General features: G+C 41.6%; 1 protein-coding gene across 1 annotated transcript in view; it reads left to right on the plus strand.

Moving 5' to 3' along the window:
- Positions 1–22,841, plus strand: part of LRP4 (LDL receptor related protein 4) — a gene marked incomplete at its 5' end in the record, with an annotated part of 81,255 nt that overhangs the window by 22,063 nt on the left and 36,351 nt on the right. Inside the window, one exon of the mRNA XM_082484830.1 lies at positions 18,697–18,843. Within this exon, the coding sequence (XP_082340956.1) occupies positions 18,697–18,843 (147 nt within the window). The remainder of the gene's footprint in view (positions 1–18,696; positions 18,844–22,841) is intronic.

A 22,841-nucleotide genomic window follows, 5' to 3' on the forward strand; every position in this document is an offset into this window, starting at 1 on the left:
GCTGTCTGAGATCTATAAAATGGAGCTGATGAAACTGTTCACAGAAGTAAGATGCGAACACAAATGAATCTTTGTTTATGGACTGCTTGACTGTTATGGTGATGAATACCATATAAAAATTTTACGTTCAGTTCAGGACTCTGCTGCAAGTAATGTGGGGATTGTGTGGTGTCATAAAGTGCAAAAGGGGCCTGTTAAAAGCCGCACAGGTGAATTTAATTCTGGGATTTCGTTAAAGCTTTTTTTAACTTGCTTATAATAGATTTTAAATGTCCTGTGTAATCAATAGCAGCTGGATTTATTTTCTTCTGAAGCGTGCTGCGTAAGATACTATCTTTGCCAGACTGTTGCTCGGTTCTGCATACCAGGAAGCAACCCTTTTAAATTCACACCTGTAAAAGCGGATTTACTAAAATCTTCCAGGTTCTGTAACACTACACCTGGTCCCTTGTTTCCCTTCAGTGGAGAGAGAGCTGGTGTTGGGGAGTCATGGTGTGTCTCTTAGCATGCTGTTCACTGCTGCCTCTGTGGTTAACCTGTTCCTCATGACCATTCAACGGTGTCTAATTTTTTACACTGATGCATTTCCCCGCTCTGTTGGAGAATATATGTGTGCATCTGTGCATATACATATATACTACAATACTGTTTTTACCTTGGAGTTGTCCCATGGCATCGCCCTCCTACTTCTGCTCCTTCAGGAAGAGGAGATCCAAGTCTTTGCTAACACTGCGCTTGCAGCCTCTTTTCACCCATTCCCTGGTGAATGAGAATGTCGAGTAAAGGCCACAGGTCTGCACATGAAAAACACGGGGAACATGAGTTGAGATCCATGTTAATTTCCCCCCGGAAACTGCCTCTCTGTAATTACAGTTCCAACATCCTCCAGAAGAAAAGGGCCCTGTCCCCCCTGCAGCCCCCCTGGCAAATTCGATGCTCCTTGCAGCAGGGAAACCAGGCGTGGAGCGGAGCAGGTCAGCTGGGGCCTGAGAACGCTCCCCTTCTGTGTCTTCATTGCAGGAGGGGGGTGGGGGCTGTTTCTCTCCCCAACCCTCTTTTTGCCCCTTCCTCCAGATCTTCCAAGTAAATACAATTTTATTTTATTATATTGCTGCCGATCTGCTGTTGTTTTTCATACAAAAAAGGTGGAAGGGGCAAGAAGAAACGAAAGAGTCTGGCGACAGGAAGACATGAATTGCTGAAGAATGACACTGGCAGGGACTATTGTTCATTTTAACGCTGGAGCAGGAGCAGAGAGAAACGTTCACACGCCATTCTTGGGCATCCTGCTGGGCAGGCTAGGAAAGGGGCATTCCAGCTGGTCATGAGATTTGGCCAGACAGATTGAATTGGGCTGAATAGAGTGCTCGCCGTTTTTTATTATTATTTTTTTTCTTATAAAGAAACCCACTGATTAATTGCAATGGAACCTGATTAAAGGGAGAGTCTGAAACCCACATAGACATTACAGACATAAAGCTGTCATCCTACCAGCATGTGATAACTGGGCCTTAACCCTTTACAAGGCTCGTGGGGGAGGGGGATGCTCACCGGAGTCAGCATTACCCAGTCTCTGTTTACATGTTTGTGTGAGAGAGTACTTCTGTCATTTGGGGAAGGAGTTGTGTGCACAGCAGGAGACCTGTAAACAGACTGTATCTCATGAAAGACAAGTGCCTGAAGAATGAAAATAAGATTTAGGGATGGTTTGTTGTGTGTGGTTTTTTTTGTTTTTTTTTTTTTTTTTTTTTTGTGTAGAAGTTGTATGGGGGTTTGCTCAAATGTTGCTGGCTATATTTCTGCAGAATTTAGCAGCCCTTGTCTATATCTATCTCTCCTTCTGTGCAATCCTGAATATGACAATAGGAAAAATCTGTGAAGAGAACTGTAAAGTTCCACAGGCTCCTTGGGGATTGTTGCAAACAAACTTGGTAGGAACATGAATTCTATTCTATGAATACCTCTGTGGTGGATATAACATTAAAAAATAGGTAAGTATTTAAGAATGGGATAATCTGTGTGAGAACAAAGCCATAGTTCAGCTGAACTTGGAGACTGATGTGGAGGTTGAAAGCGGACACGCAATCTGGACATACATTTTATCTCAGCAGTGATAGGATGGAATTTCAAGATGCTTAGAGACCCCTTTTTATGAGTGAAAACTCATTTTTATTATGGATTGCTTTCATTTCAAATGTGTGTGGGGAAAAAAGTCCATGTTGTGATACTTCTGGTTTTCTTTAACCCATTTTTTTACTCAGCTTATTTAGTTTCTGGACATGGCTGAGTGCCCTCTGCTTATTCTTGTTTCTTTAATATCATGTTTGTAGTTTGCTGCTTCTGTTGAGAAGCACAGACGATTTATTCAAACAGACTCTTCAGGCTTTGAAAGGGGTCTCTGTGTTGCAGTGTGAGGAGAGAGGGTGAGGGCCAAACACTCTTGCCCCCCAGCAATGTTCAGCTTCGAGTGTGATACAGGAAAGGATGGCACATAAGTTCTCTAATGAGGATGCTGTCTAGTTGTTTCATCCTTTTTTATAGCACCCCGTGCACATGTGCACCCACTGACTTGGAAATCTTTCTGTAAAGAGGTGGAAAGAGCAGAGGTACAGTTGGAACAAACAAATAGAAACAGAAAGATAGCTTTTTGCTATCTAAAGCTCCTCATTCCTTCCAATTCATCTCTCCAAGTGAGATGGAATTGTGGAGGCAGTAGGAGCTTTCTACGATGGAAGTTGCTGATCTTCCTTTTTATTATCCTGCATCTCTGGTCACTTCCGGGAGAAGCTACCAGTGCAGGTTCTGCCCTCGCTGGCTTGGCTTCACAGGAAGCAACTGTCAAATGGGGGAGCCTTCATTCTCAGCTCCTTCCTATTGGGAAAAGCAGATGGGGAAAAAAAAAAGTCAAAATGGGAATATCTTTAAACTCTTTCTGCGTAGACATTTGTATTAGATTGAGTGTTTGAGTAGTCAAGGGAAGAAGGGTGTTGTGCTGTCAAAGTCCCTACAATTCTTCAGTAAAGTGGAGAACAGCATGAACAGACAGGATCTTGCACTGTTTTCAGTGCATCCTCTTCATGAAAAGAGAGCCTGCTTCAAGAGCTTGCTCCTGCAGGCAGCTACGTACCACTTCTTCCGAGAACATGGGATCTGTTGAGATCCCAGCCAGGGAGACTGGAAATATCAGTCTGCTCTTAGCTGACCAAGGATGAGAGTTAAGTTTCATGGTAACTCAGCATTGACATAGCCAAGGAGTCAGGAAGAACAGTTTTCTCAGACTCAGGAAAACCTATGAGCAAATGGGACCTAAAACTCTGCTGTTCATGCAACTAAGTGGGGGTTGGATGGGGAGTCATTTCTGCACAAAAATCTTCTTACTTGTTGCTCGCTTCCCATGTCTTGCTTCTTGTGTCTGTTCCTTCTGTTTGTTTGTGGCTTCCCCTCCTTCCTCCCTGCCACCTACTAGCCCTGCTGTAGTCCTTTCCTGCAGCTCTGTTAACGTTTAACAAATTTCCCTCCAGTTCCTATGTTTCTTTTGGCTGTAGCTCAAGGCAAACTCCCCAGATCCAAAACTAATTTAGGGCTCTGAGCAACAGTAGCGTTTAAATGTTGGCTTTGTGCCATCAAGCGGGCAGCCTCTTCACTGAGAAGAAATCTAATTCCAGTGTTTATTAGATCAACAGTGGCCTCAGGGCTGGACTTCCTTTAATGTTGGCCTTTTAATAATTGTAAGGCTAATACAGGAACTTGGGACCCCCAGGAGGGTCTCGGGAGCCTGGCTCTGACCTTTTTTTTGGGAAGCAGGACTTGGATCCGACTTAATTTGGGTTGGGGAACAGACTGGTGAAGTGGAGCAAGAGGTGTCATTTTGACTTTCCAAGCATCGTGTGTAAATCCTTCCATATTTGTGCAACAGTGACTTTGATTTCCTGCGAGTTTGTTTTAATGAGCTCTCTGGGGTAAGGATCGAGGTAGGGCAGGGCAAATTGTGCCCTGGTTAAGAAGTGGACTGGGACCATGCAGGATCTGCGTTAATTTCTCAGTTTGGCCACAAGCTTTTTGGGAAGTCGGTTAGGGCTCAGGTTTCCAAGCATGAAGAGTGCCTGCAATGGGAGGTATGAGTACTGTGTAATACCCACAGTCAGGTCTAAATATCTCTGGCCAGATGTGTAATGATAGTTAAATGTCTAATTTTCCACTGTTTTTCAATTACTTAGGCACTCAAACACTCTCACAGATCTGTGCTGTTGGGCTTCCATTTTCTGCTTCTGAGTTGAAGATAATACTTCCCAGCTTTTAAGAGGTGCTGAAATTGTTCATTAGTAGAAAAATGCACTGTGACACTGTAGTAGTAGAGGCCACACACATACCTACAAAGATGTGGTTCCATAATCACGCCATTTTGCTTTTTGTGCATCTTGCTCCCCCTGCCTCAGTGCTGTTGCTATGATTTCATTGAAGGTGAAACCCAATGTGAACAGTATGAAATTGGCTGTAAGGGATTCTCTGGTGCTTTTCACTATTGTGGTTAACTTTTTCTGGGGTTTGAGTATGAATGAACTGTGGAGCTTGTGGGTTTGTAGAGGCAGCACCTAAGACTTCCAGTTGAAACAGAGGAAGAGTTTTGTGACCACTTTCTAAGTGTTGCAAAGGAATCTGAAGTCCAGGCGCTGTAGGAGGTGTAGGTCAGTGCTTCATGAGCTACCTAGAAAGCAAACAAATGCGGGTGGGCTGAATAGGGGCTGATGTACAGCATAGCTGTCCTACAGTAACCCCAACACTGATGTTCTTGTTTTTACTGTTGGCAACTCTATTGGAAAGAACTTATCCCATCTGAGCTCATAAAACATATTTGCGTTAATCTTGTGTTTTTGAGTGCACGTGTGTGTGTGTAGATACATATTAAAAAATGTTACTGGTAAAGGTTTCTCTTTTAAGTTAATCTATTTCTCTGGTAGGCAGCACAGTTGCAGTGATGTCTCTGTGGTTGTGTGGTACCTCTTTCTTTGCCAGGCCCAACCCTGTTCTTCCAGCTCAGCCTGGCCGGTTAATAATTACCCCTTTGCTGCTTATCCTCTGAGGGCAACGTAATATCATGTGTGGGGTTATTTTTTAGACAACAACATACAGAACAACTCTCTTTGTCCCAAGATAGCTCTGTTTATCTTGTGGTTTGTGCTTTTGAAGTCCTCTTGCCTGTGGGATTGCAAAAATGAGCTTCTGCCTCCTTATTGCCACAAAACCACACTGTGCATCCTATCCCTTCCCCAGAGAACTCCTCTGCTAAGCAGAGCTGTTATGGTTGGCTTCCCAGTCTCTTGTGTGGCAGAGAGCTGGAAGGCTACAAAGCTCAGAGGCTCCACCACTAACATGATGGCCTCTTATAGAAGACCAAAATAAACTCCTTAAAAATGACCCTGTAAGAGAACAGTCTCTGTCTTGTCCAGGAACCTGGTCTTTTCTGTATCATGCCATAATGATGGGAAGAATCTGACTGCAGCCCACAAAAGCCAGAATGAGCTTTTTTGGAGGCAGAACTTGTCTCCTTGCACTGTGTGCCTGGACAACTGCAGTCCAGCTAGAACATTAGGTTCTCTGAAAAGGAGGACTTTGCAACGCTTGCGTTTTTACCTCCTGAAAAGAAGTGTATGACTATACATGTGCTCTGGGACTGATAAGACAGAGGAACTTGGCTGTGAATAGGTTAAATTAATAGAAGAATGTTCTGGGTTCTAGTCTTGGAGAAAAGTTGAGCGTGTGTTCTGAAGGGCAGAATGTCCTTACAGCTAGTCCAGTGCCTGGAGCATCTGAAAGATGAAAACGGCTGGCTGATAATTTCTGGTGGGACAAACTTCCTTAGCATATTTCAGGGTGAAACCTTGAAGGCCAGGTCAAAAATGACTTCAAAATGTGTTGTGAGCAAGGTTATGGGTGTTTTGTAAATCCAGAGAGCACTGGTCAAGCACTGATGCAGTAACTAACAAAGATCATTGTCGTGGCTTAGGCCAAATCCACCACTGGGGGCCTGAGGGACCCCAGACGGGACCGACAGATGCTCCCCTCTACCCCTCTTCAAAGAGAGAGGCAGAGGAGGAAAAAAGAGACTTATGAGTTTAGAAGGAACTAAACTACTTTAATGAAATATTAATAATAATATAAAAAGAAATAATGAAAAATATATACAAAACCGTATCAGGCTCCCGAGATGACAATCACGTCACCAGCTGGCACTGGGGAAGTCCCAGGCTGCACTCAGTGACGGACAGGAACTGGATTCCGGATCTGGATTCAGGATCAGGATCACAGGCAGACGAACAGAGTCCTCCTCAGACGTCGGCCATTGAAGGAAGAGCCCGTGACCCTTTGATCCCTCAGCTTTTATACTGAGCATGAGGCAGATGGGATGGAATACCCTGTTGGTCAGTTTTGGGTCACCTGTCCTGTCCGCTCCTCCCCACAGGTGGGACCCCACTATGCTTTTCCGCTTCCGACCCTCCAACGTGGCAAATAACAAAGTTGGTTGGCCTTGGGTGTTGTAGCAATAAGTATAAGCAAGAGCCTCTCTGCATACCATGCCTGGGCATCAGCTATGAACAATTGGTCTTATCACTCTGGGAGAGTGAACGCTGTCTGCACAATATGCAGTTAGTTTCAGTAGTTAGAAGAGGCCTAGCTAAGAAGCGAAGTTACTGAACAAAATTGGTTCTGTTTTACCTCAAACCAGGACAATCATAAGTGGAGTGGGAGAGGAAGCTAAAGCCCAAGAAGCTTCTGAATCTAAAGAGAAAGGAGAGCCTGTGGTAGCCTGTGGTAAGGAGAGGTGGCTGGATAGGATCCTTTGTGTTCTGAATTTTCCTAAGTACTTTTTCCAGGTTTTGATCCTTTCAACCCAGACACGAAAAAGTACCACTTTTAGTTTTTCTTGGTTCCCTAAAGCCTCTGAGTGCTACTTTTCAAGCAAAGATAGCAGTAATGCTTCCTCTTAGCTGTCCTCTTTTGACCACTCCATTTTCCTAGCCCTCTTTTCCCCCCCCACCGCGAGACAGCTTAGCTTCTTGTGAAGCTGCAATTAAACAGGTGCAATTTATAGACAGTAGTTTAAAATAAATTGGCATTAATTTCAGTTTTCCTTAATGCTGTGACCTGTAACAGGTTCTTCAGTAGAATCTGCAAGAGTTAGCTCAAGTCAGGTTGAGTCAGTCCATGCGCAGTGAGATGACAGCTATGTCTTTCTCAGTTGTTGTGAGGGATATGGTGAAATCCCAAAGACGCACGCTCACAGCTTGGAAGAGGACATGACAGAAATGGGAGCAGGAACAGAGTGAATGCTGGAGAAGTTCTGAAAGTTTGTTTGCTTTAAAAGCTAATGCTTGGGTTATCTAAACTAAGGGATGTGAAGTAGAAGAGGGAGGAATGCATGGATGCAAATTAAACCTTTGTTTTCTCATATTGCTGTCATGACTGACAGATGCCAAGCTGGTTTTCATTAGGTGTTGTAGGCTGCTTGCATTCTTCTCCATTCAGTGGAGGGGGGAGGATTGCAAAGCTTCAGAATTTCTGAAATAGCTCCAAGTTCTGATTGTCCAGTTCATTTTCCAGAAGTGACAGAGCATATCCTTGCTGTGACTGTAGTAAACTTTGGTTGCTCCTGTAGCTGAGGTAATGTAAGGCTTATTGTACGATAATTGCTTAAAGTATTTACCCTGCTGCTTTTGTTGACTTTTGCAGGTGGATTGCAGCTCTGTGCTTTTGTGATCTACTGCCTCCAAAACCCAAGTTAGCTAGTTTAGAGCTAACTTGACTAGGTTGATGGCACACTTTAGGGACAGCAGTGATTGAAGAAAACCTTTTACGAAGCACTGTCCGCAGCAGCAGCAAGAGCAGGGGTCTGTTCCTAGGGACTTGGTGAGAGCCTGCTTTGGCCAAATTCTTCCTTCTGAAGGTTCTAAGTGGTAGCATTTGATTAAAGTGGTGTTTTGTCTTTAGCGGAGTAGGTGCACGTTAGTTGTCTAAAATTTTAAAAACGTGGCCGTGGATCTCATAGTTGCCCCAAATTTATACATCAACTGCTGTCACAGAAATATCCTCTAAGATGCCTATGCATCAAAGCTGCTTAGGTTTTTCCCTTTGGACCATTCCCTGTATTGTCCAACAAATGTCAATAGAGTTCTTATGCCTCTGTGTCTCTTTCTCTTTGTTTCCTCGTTTTAATTTATTTGCAAAAGAGAAGGATAAGAGAAATCCTGCTGTCTATGAAGTAATAGAAAAGTTAAAGGAAAGCTTATGGAAGTTAAAATACCAACGTTTTCTGTCCTGTAACTGGGAAAAAAGAATCCAGTGTTTCACTAGTCCTGACCAATGTCTGTAGCTTATCTCCATGAACTTTTGTATAGTAGAAGGATTTCTGACTACTCAGTGAGCTTTGTTTTCAAGAACTGTTGTGCTAGTGAAACTCTTTGGCGACTGAAGTAGGTGAAATACATCAGAAGTACCTTTTTCCTATGGTTTATCTCTTTAAAACAGTGGGTTGCTTCTCTAGCTGGCCCATAGCAATTGTCTGGTATCGCGAAGGTCTCCTGGTAACATTTCTGCTGTTGTGCCATTATTTTCTAAATTTTAATGTCTACTGTACTGTATGATTCATGATAAATGAGTGGTAAATTGTTCACAACCCTTATGGGACAGGGAAGGATAGAGGCTGTTAGTGTGCGGTTTTAAGAAAAAAAAATACAGTGAAAGAAATGGAAAGTTATGTGTCGCATGTTGCTGAGGTGACTAATTCTTGCAAAGCATGATGTAGGCTTAAGGTAGTATTTTAAAGTGTCTAGCGTGCGTGTATTCTGAAAGGTTTTGAGTCATGTAGTTCTGCCTGCCAGGCCCTGGTGGTCCGGCTAAACATTCCCACACTGCTCTAAAACGGATGATGGTATTTCTGAATGATGTTATGTAGTAGCAACCTTTTATTATGTCCGTTTCTGAGTGGTATTTAATTTCTGTTTAATGTGCTTGAGTGGAGTAGTCCTGCATGATGGGTAATTTAGTGCTGTGGTTGAGCACTTTATATCTGTCCTTTGAATTCTTCATTGTAGTTCTCTATTGACATGCAGTTGCACAGGAGCTTGCAGCTACGTAAGGAAATGACACTCCAGGCTAAAATCAGCAAGGCACATTTCTTGATGGCATCCTTCAGGTATCACTCTGCACTTCATAGTACAATATTGAGGAAATGCTCTCTGCTTAAGAGAGAAAAACCACAGATAATGAAATGTCAAGGCTGAAGGGATGCTTTTAACAGTAACGGGAAGGAAATTTCACAAAGTGGGAAACATAACGCTCTTGCTCTTTGGAATCCCAAGTTTATATGTAGGAAAAATGAATTAGTCCACAGAGAAAATGTAAATACATAAATTAAAAGCATTTAGGAGGCTGAATCCCTTCCAGTAAGGGCCTTGGAGGTGAGAAGCAGAATGTCAGAGATGGTATACCACAGGTTGTGACTTTGTGGTGTGTTTTGCCAAGAATCTGTGAAGGTGAAAATGGATGCTCCCACTATCTAAGGATTTTGAACACACTTGTAGAGAGAATGGGAGAACTATTGTCTTAAATTGTGATCTTTAGAAAGGCTCAAAGCTCTTTCTAAAAGATGTCTATTTGTATTGACATCGGACATGACGGGTGAAGCAGGCTGATACAGTGCTTGGTTTCTTGGCTGGCAGCAGTGATAGGCAGGCATGTGGAGCTACAGAACAAACCCTGCATTTTAGAGTCCTCTGCCAGCTGCAAATGTTTGAGGGAACCTTGTAGTTAGAGAAACTGGGGTGTTTGCCATTTAAGGGCAAGTAAATAGGCAAAAAGCATCACAGTATACCATTTCAGCCAAAAGATCTGGAAACTAGAGTCAAGATGTTTTACCAGGTTTTTACAGAGTAGTTCTGGTGTTACCAGGGAAGAGCTGCATAGGAGTCTCAAGAGAGGGCCGGTGGGAAAAGTCACTCAGATACTACTGTCTCCTGTCTGCCCTTGACTGATAGTATTCCTCAGTCATTTAGAAATAGTTGTCATCTACCTGATATTTCTTGCCTGCCTTTGGTTGGGGATTTTGGACTGAGATTTTGATGTGTTTAACATGCTTTGGTGGTTGAAACATTCCTGTTTCTATACTGGGACTTAATGGGTTGTCCACCGTGAGCTATTTCCGTAGGCAACTGAAGGGTTGCTCAAGAAACAGGATAATAAAAGTCCTATTTAGAAAAAAAAAAATGCATGGAATTGGTGGTCATTGCCTTTTGTCTGATGTCAAGATCTAAATAGTCAGCAGGAAAAAAAAAAAAAAAAGCCATGTTGGTTCAGGCTTCAAACGGAATCTGTTTGAAGTCTTCAGGGAGCAGCGTTCCCCAATGCACCTTTGATATTTTGTTGCTGAGGTTAGAATGTGTTGTTTAATTTCCCTATATCAGCCCCAGTGTGGAACTCAATCTTATACCCCAGTTCTGTACTGGGAGAGAAAGTTGGTTGTTTTTTTTTTTTCCATGATGTGACACTTATGCATATTTAGCCTAACATAGTTTTTTTTTTTTTCTGCCATATTGTGTCATAACAGAAATCAATGGCTAGCTTGTCTTCTATTGCTCTTGATTTCTCCAGGCGTTGCTGCATCCCAGATTTTTCTTTTCATTTGAGTATGTTTCAAATTATTTCCCACCAGATGCACTAGCTTTTAAATTTTTATTTTTTTTTAAATATTGAATCTTAATTTCCTGCCCATAATTCTAATCTTCTAAGGTCCCTTTTATATTAGTTCTTTTTCCTCTGTGGTGTTTGTAGAAGAATATTTCCTATTTTGGTATCATTTGCAGGCACCTTTAACATGATTCTTATTCTCTCTTCCAGATCATTAATGAAGTTATTTAATGGGACTGGATCTAATGCTGATCCCTATGATACCTACTAGCCATCTCTACCCCCTGCAGCTTGACTTGCTGCCATTTCTCATTATCTTTTGTTTATGGTCCTTCATCTGATTTTTTGATCTGTTTGTGCTGGTAGCCAAGCCAATTTGAATTAGTTTTTGAGTAGGATTTCATGGCAATAATGCTGTCCCTTCAGCTGCACCTTCAGTTGAAAGACTCTGGATCTATAGAAAAACACATTAAACATTAAATCCTAGTACATTGTGCTGATGTAACTGCACTAACTCCACTTCTGGAGGAGAAAAAGTAATTTCGTCAAGTGCTGTGTAAAAGGTACAGATAAAGTTAGGATAAGTATCTAGTGACCTTGGTTATAGTCCCATTATGTACTGCAAGGTGTTCCTTTATGAATTGAAGGATTTGGGAGAAGGAACTGTAATAATTGCTTCTTGATACTTGAGTCTTTTTATGTTGAAATCCAATCCTTCTTCAGTATTTTTCAATACTTCTTTCTAGAAATGCTTTCCTATTCCCTGGGTGCAGGGTGAGGTTTTCAGTGGGGTTTGTAGTCTTAACTTGTGTGGGATCAGAATGGGGCTGCAGAAACTCAAACGTTTTTTTTTAAAGGCCTCATCTCTCTTGACCTATGCAGTATGTCTGAATATCTTCCTTCTGTTCCTGTCTCCCTCTACCTCAGGCATACACCCATTGCACCAAACATTAACTCAATTTGCATTTTTGTTGCACCCCATATTGTCGTTAGGTCCTAACTAGCAGACACCCTGTGGAATGTCTCTTCCTTATGCTTCCTGTTCCTTGTGGTCATACCAAGTGTAACACTTTTCAGGTCTAACCTGCATAGTTGTGCAGTTTAATACAAGTACTGAAGGGCTGTTGTGCTTGACAATGTGCCGCTCTGTAGAACTTTGTTCAGCCATGTGTTTAATTGAGAACCAGCTGGTTTGGGACTGGGGTATACTGGCCTTTGCAAATTGAGAAAATTTTCATCTTCACTTGGAAACTGCCAAAGTAGACGCAATACATGATGACAAAAAAAATGTAACATCTTCAGTCTCCTTTCTCTGGTAGCTGTGGGGTTTTGTTTGTTTTTTGTTGTTGTGTGGTTGGGGTTGTTTTTTTTGGTGGTGGTTGTTGTTTGGTTGTTTTGTTTTTTTTTTTATAGATCAATATTTTAAAAAAAAAAAAACAACCAACCCTTACCACTATCACATTCTTCCTCAAACAAAACTGAGACTGCTTTGAAAACTTCTGGGTTGCTCTTCTTAGTGAGGTTAATTTTACTCTAGGCAGGCATCAAATACTTGGATACCCTGTGGATACCCAGTCAGAACTGCTGCAGGTACTTCCATAATGGGAGTGAAAAAAGAAAAAAGCCCTGTTGGCTTTTATCAGTGCGTGGTGCCCCTTCTGACATCAGACAGTTGTGCTGTAATGTTGCCTTTGCTGTGTCTGCCAGCAGAGCTCTGGGCTTAAACAATGGTCAGCAAATCCCTCTTCTAAAGCTGGATTAACTGTACTTTCCTTCAGTGGAAACTGCTGTTTGGGTAGGAGAGAGGAATCCAAAATTTTAATTTTCCCTCAATATAGGCAAGCAAAGAAAGCTGAGCTGCTTTGCTATAGAAACACTCGGAGAAGTGCTGGATGAAGAAGGAAAATGTATCATCTGAATTATATTCAAGGCCCTCTGCAATGTCCAAGGTCTGCCCTCATCAAGGTGTGTATGTGATGGGAATGCAAAAGTGAGCCTGGCCTGGAAATGGAGAGAGAAAATCATATCTGACACAGGCCTTCTAACAACAGGTGTGCAAGGTGTTAAAGAGGCTATTAAAGGCTATGATACAGAATTCACAAATTTAACTCCGAATAAACAATCAGATCCTCATGGGTTCTTAAAACACAGAAATAAAAAATGAAGTGCACCTGTTGAAGGCATGGCAAAATATTCTGATACTTAGTCCAAATTTGTTCAAAAATGCTTTCGATGATACCCTTCCACACTTTCTCTGGGGGGGAAAAATCACAGCGTTATGCCTGTCACTGTTGAGACTTTATTTCTCGCATTTTCCCTTTAATTCTGTTATTCATATTCCAGTTCTTCTGCACAGTCCTGGATTTCTTCCTCTTTGTCACTGTAACTGTCAACTACTGTGCTGTATTTTCACACCTGTTCAATATCCACTTACACCTTCTATCCTCTGCCAGGGATTTTCATATGGTAGGATTAAAATTATAAAAGCTGGTACTGTCATCATTTTGGTTGTGCCTCTTGTAGTAATGAGGTTGCAGAAAGATCTCTGCCTTCCGTTGAAGGTCTTTTGTAGGCCATGAAACATGGAGTTAGGTGCCTCTCCATGTAGGGGAAGGAACCCAGATGCACGTATTACTCAGTCCTGGACCAAAAGAGTACTTGTGCTTTCCAGAGGCTTCTGATTCTGAACTGAAAAGTCTGCAACTGTAAATTGTGCCAAATATTTTCCTAGTTCTGGATTTTCTAAACACTCTTGGTGCTATTTTCCTTGCGGTATAGAAGAACTAAATGAATACTCAGCCATGTTGGCTATGGTACCCTGTGTTACAGGTACCTGGAGAATTGCAGGATGGTGCAAGCAAACTAATGGCTGTGAATTTGATACTGCTACACTAAAAAATAACAGTAAGAATTTCTGTGTTAGGGTGAAAGGGAGAAGATGCAACTAACAGGGTGGTTTGGAGTGGAAGAGTCTCTTTATGAAGTGAGTTCTTGGTACCTGGAAAGAAAGAAAATGTAGAAAGGCAGCATGGTGTTGACTGTAGACGCCAGGATCTTTGGCAGTTGATCATGCAGTATTCCTGGTCAGCATCCATTTGAGGAAACTTCATCCGTATTATGGGACTGTGAAAAAAATCCTGCTATTGCTAAAATGCTGACAGGGCCTTACAGAGCTGATGGACCCTGAAAAGCAGGAACATGTTCATCTCAACTTAAGAATTTTTTTACAGTAAGAACAATCATGCACTGGAACTGCTTCCCCAGGGATGTTGTAGAGTCCCCATTGCTGGAGGTTTTCAAGATGTGACTGGACAGGGTGCTAGATGTCTTATCTAGGCTCCATTTCTTACAAAAGACTGGACCAAGTGATCTTTCAAGGTCATTCCCAACCTGGGCTGTTATGTGATTCCATGTTGGAGCAACAGCCTGTAGGTCGAATTGCTACAAAATAGTGGTAAGAGCTGCCATCTGTCGTTATTTTTACTGAAAATAGAATTAGCATCTCTCCTTTTGGAAGTAAAGCATGCCATCAGGACTTAAGAGAAACAGCGTTTTCACTCTCCCCTAGAAATCTGCAGTTCCTAACAAAACAAAGGCTACAGAGTTCAGTTTGCTAATTATTCTGTCTACTTAAGCTTCCTTTGTAACGTCAATGTTTCTGTGAATCTGTGGCAAATACAAGGCTGTTATGTAATAGCTTCGAGAGTTGCAAGTGACCTCATCAGCAAAATGAAGCTTTGTATATTAGGTTTTTCTTTACGGGCTATATTATTTGGCCTAGTGAAGAGTTGCTGAGGCGGGGGAAAAAGGAGAAAGAAAAAGGGGAGGAAAAAAAAATAGCTCCAGATTAACAAGTTATTGTTTAAGCAACCCCACCCACCCCCCAAAAAAGACGTGCAGAAATAACAGGATGATTGTTGACTTTTGCATTTCAGCCAGAAATGACATAACTGTTTTGCCAACTTTAGACATAGAATTACAAAGATCCTAACTATCTTTATAAGGGGGGGGCGGGGGAGCCCACCCTCCCTCAGGAGACGTTTCATTTGTCAGATAAACATGAAGATGGGGAGGGTATTTGGAAGGAATCTGAAGAAACTGAGCATACCGTGCTAAATTTAAGGTGATGGCAGATGTTAACTATGAGGCCTGTGTTTAGACTGACTTCCTGTTTTTAAAATCTGGAGGCTGTTTGTATAATACTTTGCTATGAAAACTGTTTGGTTACTGCATCCTGCTGCCGTCACATCTGGACGGAACCAAACTACAGAAAGTGAAGACAATTTTTTGGTTGCTTGTACTCATGGGTGAGTGAGAGAGTAGGAAATTTGTGTGGTGGTCACATTGAGGTATGAAGAGAGGCCAGGAAAGTTGAGTGATGTCAGCTCAGCACCTGGCAGTGCCTCTGTTTAGCTTTTGTGTATTGTTTTGTATATATTGCATTGTTAAAATAGGTCAGGTTTTTGCCTCCTGCGTAAGTGAAATGATTTTTGAATATAGAAGGTTGGTAAAATGTCCAAAAGTCTGCAGTGTGATGAAAAAGTTTTAGGAAAAACATTTGTCGTGGCTAAGACCAGAGGTACCCCTCATTGTTCCTGCTCCAGAAGAATGTGGAGAGGTGTAAGCAGATCTGTCTGCTTTGATTGTTGGTCCAGTTGCCTGAACGGCAAGTGCTGACTTCCGTCCTGTTCCTGGACCCCTGACTAACTGTGATTGAAACATGACACTGGAGGTTTATGTTCCACCCTAATGCGCGCTTGGTTAGTCTTCTGTCTCACACTCCCTATGTTTGATGAGAGCTCAATGTTAAAAAGTAAGTCTTCCATTGAGGCTTCTTGCACCAAATGCACTACTTCTGCTTGTCTTTGAGGGAGTTGGAGAAAATGTGCTTGTTGTCTTTATCCTTCCTGGCCCTCTGCGGTTACAGATACAGTTACAGGGTAGTGTCACTGGAGCTCTGAGCACTGGGAAATAATCATGGGACATCAAGGGTGCAGTACTATTCACCCTGAAATCATTGAGAAAATTCCTGCTGTCTGCAAGGGCTCCCAGGTTTCATTCAACCTGTTCTTTTTATTGGATAAAGACTATTCATCCAGGATTGGTTCTTCAGATACTGTTTATAGGTTGGGATTAGTGTGCTCTCCAAACAATAATGTGCTTTACTCGTCCAAGTGTAAGACTAGTATAAATTAGGGTTTATAAAATGCATGCTTATAATGACTAGAAGGTTAGTTACCCTAAAGGTCACAAATCACAATGCATTAGACTCACAAAGGCTGTTATTTGGACTAGTTAAGCAAAGTATGCTTACATAATAGTACTACAGATACAGGCTAGTGTGTATTAGACAGTGTTGGTATCTGGGTCATAACGTATCCTTCAGCTTCCAACAGTTTCTATAGCATGGTAAAAACACAAGCCAGAGACGGCTGAACATAGCAACGTTAATGAGGTGGGAAGAACAGATTTAATACATGTGTGTGTATAAATATATAACCTGATATTAGTAGCAACTTCTGAAGATAACCGCGTGTTTGACAACGCAGAAGATTAAGTTGCAGTTTGCAGATTGGGACAGCTGCACTAATTCTTTTTCTGCTGTTGCTGTGCCTCCATGTTGCTACTGAGGAGCCAAAAGAACTTGCTTTTACTTTTTTCCCCAATGCTCTCATTTGTGCATATCCAGAAACAAATTATTAAATATATTCCCCTAGTTTAAGAATTGGTTGCCTTGATGTTTGTTCCTTTCCTGTTGGTGAAGCTGCCCTAAGGCATGGTGGAGCCTGGACAAGATACAGCCAGTCACTAGTACACTCACATTTGTCTTTTTCTAGGGGTAATGAGGATGCTGATTATCTTGGTGTACTCCAACAGGAAGGGATGTTGGAGCTAAAAGTACCTGGGCTAAGTGCTTTGGGGTACTGTTGAGGAAAATGGTAGAAAAATTGCTTTGGAAAAGGTGATTTAAACAGCAACTACCTTGGGTACAATATACATCTAGTTCTGCCTTTCTAAATAGTGGTAGGCAACAGCAGAAGGTGGTTTGTCCTGAATTTCCTGTGCTGCTAGTTTGAAGGAACCTGTTTGATTTTTGAGGAGGTTTGTGCTTCTTCTGGATTTCCTTGTGTTTATTTCTAATAGTTGAATATGTTGCATAGTTGATGCATTGATTTTTCCTTAGGGATGTCTGCTGCTTTTTTTTTTTTTTTTTTTTTTTTTTGCCTTCTGACACCTACTCTCTGTCTTTCCGAGTCAGCCTTTGCCCTGGCCATAACTGGTAAGTCCTTTGAGGATCTGACCACTTCGCTCCCTTTCATTTGCCTTTCCTTCTTTCTGTTCCTCGTTCACCATATGTTCTTCCTGTCTCTGTCCCTTGTTACACCAGATATTGGCTGTGTTCTCTAACATCTATGGTAATGTCGATATACTTTTTCTACTAAATGTTTTAAAGATAACTTGTAGTGGAGATGGGGGAAATCATATAAAGCTCATTGCACCCATGGCAGTCTGTGAAGGGAGATATGGCAACCAGTTTGGTTGTCCCAATTTGACAGCTTGTGGATGTGCTTGGGAAATATTTTGAAGTGAGGCCTTGCAACCTGCAGTGTAGCAATAGAAGCAGGTAGACGAGGCTGGCAAAAACCTCCTCAGCCAGTTTTGTTGCAGAAGAAACTTACCATGGAATTGTTCCTCAAGGAAGAAGTGCATCCCCTCTAAACTTAAATCTTAGCTTAACTTGCACAAATGTATAGCTTCGCTGGAGTGAATTCTGCTGTTGAGAGAGCTTGTGGAACAGTTACAGAAAATTTTGAAGAAACTGCTTTTCTCAAAAAGGTTGCTACAGTGTATGGTTCATCACAGATATACTAGGCATAACAGATGAGATCAAAAAGTCTGCAAATAGTTCAGGATGTGTATAACTACCACTTGGGCAAGTATCCATCTTTCCTTATGATCTGTTGTTTAATCTGAGAGCTTTAGGTTTGTTTGAATTGCAGAAAGAAGGAACCATGCAAAAATAATCCAGTCACAATCCCACAGTCTGAGGTGATTGATTGATAGAGTAATCATTTGTTTAACAGTGATATTGATTATATTGATTGTCTAGGTAATATCAGACACAAGTTCAGGTATGACCTTTTCCCTTTTGAGAGGTGGGCTGTAGCCTGTTCTCTCTCAAGGCAGAGATTTATTAAGGGTCTGTGTGGGATATCATAAATAGTTGCATTTGCACAGGAGTGAGCATCAGAGTTGTGCAGAGTATTTTTATGTACCTGGGAGAGGGGAGAAAGGGTTGGGAGCTCCTTAAGCTAATTTTAAGGGGGGAGGGGAAAAGTCCTTATCAGATTATATGTAAATATTCGGACTGCGTTTTCTTTTGGTCAGATTGTTGAGTTGAAAATGATCTTCTCTTGCTTTCATGAATGTCAGTTATGCACAGGATAATGGCACAATTTAATCTCTACAGATAAGAAAGGATGTATTTTTTTTTTTTTTCAGTGGAGTCTGAAATGTCTAAAACAGTGACGTGTAAAAGGTTTGCATCGAGAAAGTTCAGAGTCTGGAGAAGAACCCAGATAACTCTCTCAAGTAAAATCTTTGCTATCCCTTCTGTTGTGGTGTCAGAACTAAGTGGAGCAGTAGCAGCACTGTGCTCTAGGAGAAGAATGAGTTTGTAAAATAAAAAGGGTGTTCTGATACCTGGGTTTCCTTGAATTTGATTGTGACTAGTGCTGAGTTATTTTTCAGCTAACTGATTCCCTAGTCTCTTTTTGGCAGGTTGCTATTTGCTGTTGCCTTCAAATAGCTCCATTCCAGGAAACTGTGCATAGTACTTGGATCTCCTATTTCAACGGTGCAAGGGGAGTGAATGTTTTCCTTTGTGGTAGAGAATGTGTTGATACATGTAGTGTGTACATGGAGAAAAATTGTGATGTCCCTTTTATTTAATGCACTTACCCTAAAATAGATGGATCTCTTCAAAATATTTTTTCTTTGTTTGTTCCTTTACAGGTGTTACAAGTAGCACCGAATGCTCCTGTGGACGTAATCATTTTACATGTGCCGTCAGTGCTTTTGGTGAATGCACATGCATCCCTGCTCAGTGGCAGTGTGATGGAGACAATGACTGTGGCGACCACAGTGATGAAGATGGCTGCAGTAAGAATACCATTCTTGACTTGTGTTTGTGAAAACTGTATTGACTTTTTATCTGCAAGTGCTTCTCTGTTTTACAGGCACATCCTAGTTTTTGTACAACAAATGTTTAAGACTTTAGATGACATATTTTTGACTGACTTCAGTACGTGGAGTCTAACAGAGCCAGTGTCTACTGACATAAAGCACAGTGAAAGCCCAAATCTGCCTTTTGCAGCTGGTTTTAGACGGCTCTTGCACATGTTTTAGAAGGAGAGGAGGGACAGAGAGAAGTACCCCTCTTTTTTCCACCCTTGCAAAAGTGCTATCTGTGAACTAAATTATATGGGTGTGATATGAATATTAATGGAAAATAAATAACCAGTGTGAAGAATTGTATTAAGGGTCTCTGACCTCTTAAGTAACTTTCTAGTTTCTGTCCTGGCTGCCCTATGAAGGGAGGGAAAGGTAAGCACTGTAATCAACATTCCTTGGTCTTGGGATCTGCTGAGATAAGTTACCGTGCAGCTACTGTGTATCTGCATGGTGTCAGCATCTGTGTAGCTCAGCCCAGCTAGGTGAGAACTGACAAGTGTCAATCTTAGTGGGTTTAGCATCATGTAAATGAATAGAGAAAATCTCTTTCCCTGGAGCCACAAGTTGCTTTCTTACCTCATCTCTTTGGATTCCACAGACCGTGGTAGAATTGAAGGGTGGAAAAAAAGACCTGATTTTGTGGAACTCCTTTCCTGAAAGTTTCCCTAGAGCTGAAGACTTAAGGCCTCCTGTCAAGGAACATGATTGAGGAATTTATCTTCCTCTGTTGGATGTTTCCCTAGCCTTCCCTGTTTTCCAGTGTTGACTGCTGTCAGGAAAGAAGCTTTTCTCATCTTTGAAATATCATTTTGGAGAATCCCTTCTTTAAGTGTGAGAGATCTCAACCCAGCTTTGTGAAAATTTATTTCCTTCTCACTTCTTGTTTCTTATAATTTTGCAAATAGCAAGCAACATGGAGGACCTTGGGTGAAAAATGAAGTTTTGAAAAATAGGTTACCTGCAAACTGAGCTGATCAGTGTTTGGTGTAAAGATGATCAGTGAAAGGGTCTTTGGGCAAGGAAGTGACCTTAACTGGAGAAATCAAAGAAAGCGAAAGGAAAACCTGTGTATTTATGTCCAGTGAAGAAAAGTGTGAATTTGAGAACTTGCCATGCTCAAGAAAGAGGAGATGAGGATCTGGGAACTGAAGAAATAGTATTAAAATCTCAAAAGAGCAGGAGAGGAGGCTGTACTCAACTGCACAGGCTGAAAAAGGAGAAGTTGAGCAGGAATGAGGGGCTTGGGGTTGTCAGGCATATCCAGTAACTAAACTTGTTTTGCTGGCTTCTTACTGAACACAGAGGAAACTTGTTGGGGGTTTTTGTGGGTTTTTGTGAGCAGGGGGGGTTGGTGGGGTTGGTGGGTTTTTTACTTGTTTGGGGGTTTTGTTTGTTTTGTTGGTTGTTTTTTTTTTCCAGAGGGGTTGATGTGTTGTTTTGGTTTTTGGGGGTGGGGCGTGTTTGTAAGGGGGAAGTCGTGCTTCACAAATCTGTTGGAATGCTGTGAAAGATCAATAATGATGTAGACAAGAGATACTTGTTGATAAGGTCTACTTTGTACTTCAATAAAATCTGGTGCCGAAGATTTTTAAACTAAGCAGGCATGGTAGTATTGGGGGGCAGGAGGGATAAGATCTTCCATAGGAACTAGCAGGACGTGGTTCAAAGCTAACAAGAGTTGCTTGTTCACACAACAGGTATTTAAGATATGGATCTCCTTGCCACAAAACACTGATACTGAAATTTCAAACATTCTCAGGAAGCAATCTGACGAGTTTATGGATGTCAAATCCACTGAGGGCTATTAAAGATGAATATGCCACCTCTTGTTTGGGAAGTCTTTGTATCACAAATAGAGGTAGATTTTTGTCTTCTGAGGAACTATGTTTACTTGCATGCTGTAGTCTTACACTCTTCTCTTGGCATCTGCTTTGCATCATGTCTCTCTCCATGGCCTGGGCAAGAGGAACCGTTTGGTCTTGCACAGTAAAGCTGTGGTTATGGTGTATCCCTCATATATTAAGGAAATCTGGCCCATATGGATTTGAATGGAAGCTGTGCAAACTACAGAGTAGTAGGGAACTGTGATCAATCTGCTGATATTCTCAGGCACTGGAGGCTGGGAAGTATATAAAGTATAGGCAGTCAACCAAGTGAGGGAGAGAATGTAGGAACTGGGTTTGACTTCTGCCTCCTTTAATTTACAGTTTCTAACAAGGCAAAGGGAGGAATAAGATTGAAGCAAAGGGAGCTGTCTAGAAAACAGCATGTGTAAGATAGGAATGTTTAAACATCTCATTCAGAACATGCTGTAGGTCTCTGCAATTTATCGAGGGAGGTAGACTAGCATGTACAGAGAAGGACAGTAGATTTGACAAGATGGGAGGGCAGAGCTGAATTTATACAGAGTAGAATAGTGACTCAAGGGGAAGCAGTTGAATATGAGCTGCCTTTTTAAGTATTGCATTGTAGTAGAATAAGTAGAATGACGAGAACTTTTTCAGCTGACAGCCAGAAGTACTCTGAGCAGAAAGAAGAAAGCAAAAATAAAACTTAAACAATGGGGGTAAGGACTCTATAGAAATGTTAAATCATGGCTTCAGCACACACATGCGAGGTTGCAGTGGAGGGGCCCTAGGAACACTTGTTCCATTAAGTCTGCTGAATCTTGAATCTGAGTAGCTGCTCCTTATGAGTCCAGGTATGTGATATTATTGGTAGCTTGTAAGAACTAGATCAGCTCTACAGTGTAGGTTTGTGGTAGTTGTCTGTGCTGTTTCCTATCTTGCTTAGTCATTATGGCACTGAAGCTTTTTGCTAGAGCAGTTCGCTTGCTAAATCCCTCTCTCTTGCTTGGCATACAGGAGCCTTGTGAAGGTGGGGTTAACTTCCCATTTGATCTGTTTGCTGACTGTGCCAAGCATAAAGAAGGCAGCAGGGGTGTGAGCCCCTTGGAACAGCAACTTGAACTTTAAATCCATTTAAGCTTCTCACAAATTGGCACTGATGCTTGCATATAGTATGTGAGAATGGTCAGTTCACAGATTTTTTTTCCTTCCCTGGCCACCTGTCTGTGACATGCATTCAGTGTTCTGGTTGGAGTGAAATTTTGGAAAAATCCTCTGTTTTGAACTTGATTTATTTTTTGTTTATTGACTTATACCAGGTCTGAAATCAGTGAATTTCTTTTTAATACAAATATTGAGCTGTAGGTTTGCGTTGTCCTGATGAATCAGCCTACAAGCCCCGTATATTAAAGGCCTAGTTAAAAAATTAGTGAGATTTCTCAAAAACCATGGGGCTAGTCTTCATTCTTGTGCTGGTGCAGTGGTTTGTTATGACTCGTAAACCTAAGTCTGTGTAACCACTTATATAGACTCTCTGAGATGCTAAAGCTGTCGGGATTCTTTTTCAGCAATGTATGGAGGTACAGCTCTGAGTTTTAAAGAAAGGAATTAAAATGTCATCAAATAGATGTCTTTGATCTGAAGAGTGAACACAAGTGATTGCAAGGAGTCATACATTTCCACTGGTCTGCTGCAAGCTAGTTTTACAGAGTTACAGGATTTTCTTTTATCTCCTGTGAATGTCCTGACTTTCCAGAGAAATAAAGCTGCAACTGTGCTTGTTTTAAGGTCTACTTTTCCTTCAGTGTATCAGCTCATACTGTAAGCCGATACAAGAAGAAGAATGAGCTCCTGAGAGAGTTGCGTCTACTTCCTTGGGAAGGGGAGAGGACAATGGGAAGACAATGGACTGCTGGACTCCTAATAAAGAAAGAGAGTGAAACCCAGGGTTGGGGGGAAAGGTGGAAATTACTTAAAGTCAAGATTCAATCTTGCATCTGTTTCTATCCTTAAGTTTATATGTATAAGCTTGGTCGGAGTTTACTAAATAAATAAAAAAGGCAAGATACTTGGCAGTGA

Source organism: Vanellus vanellus (genome assembly GCF_965231255.1).
Source record: "Vanellus vanellus genome assembly, chromosome: 6".
Lineage (NCBI taxonomy): Eukaryota > Metazoa > Chordata > Aves > Charadriiformes > Charadriidae > Vanellus > Vanellus vanellus.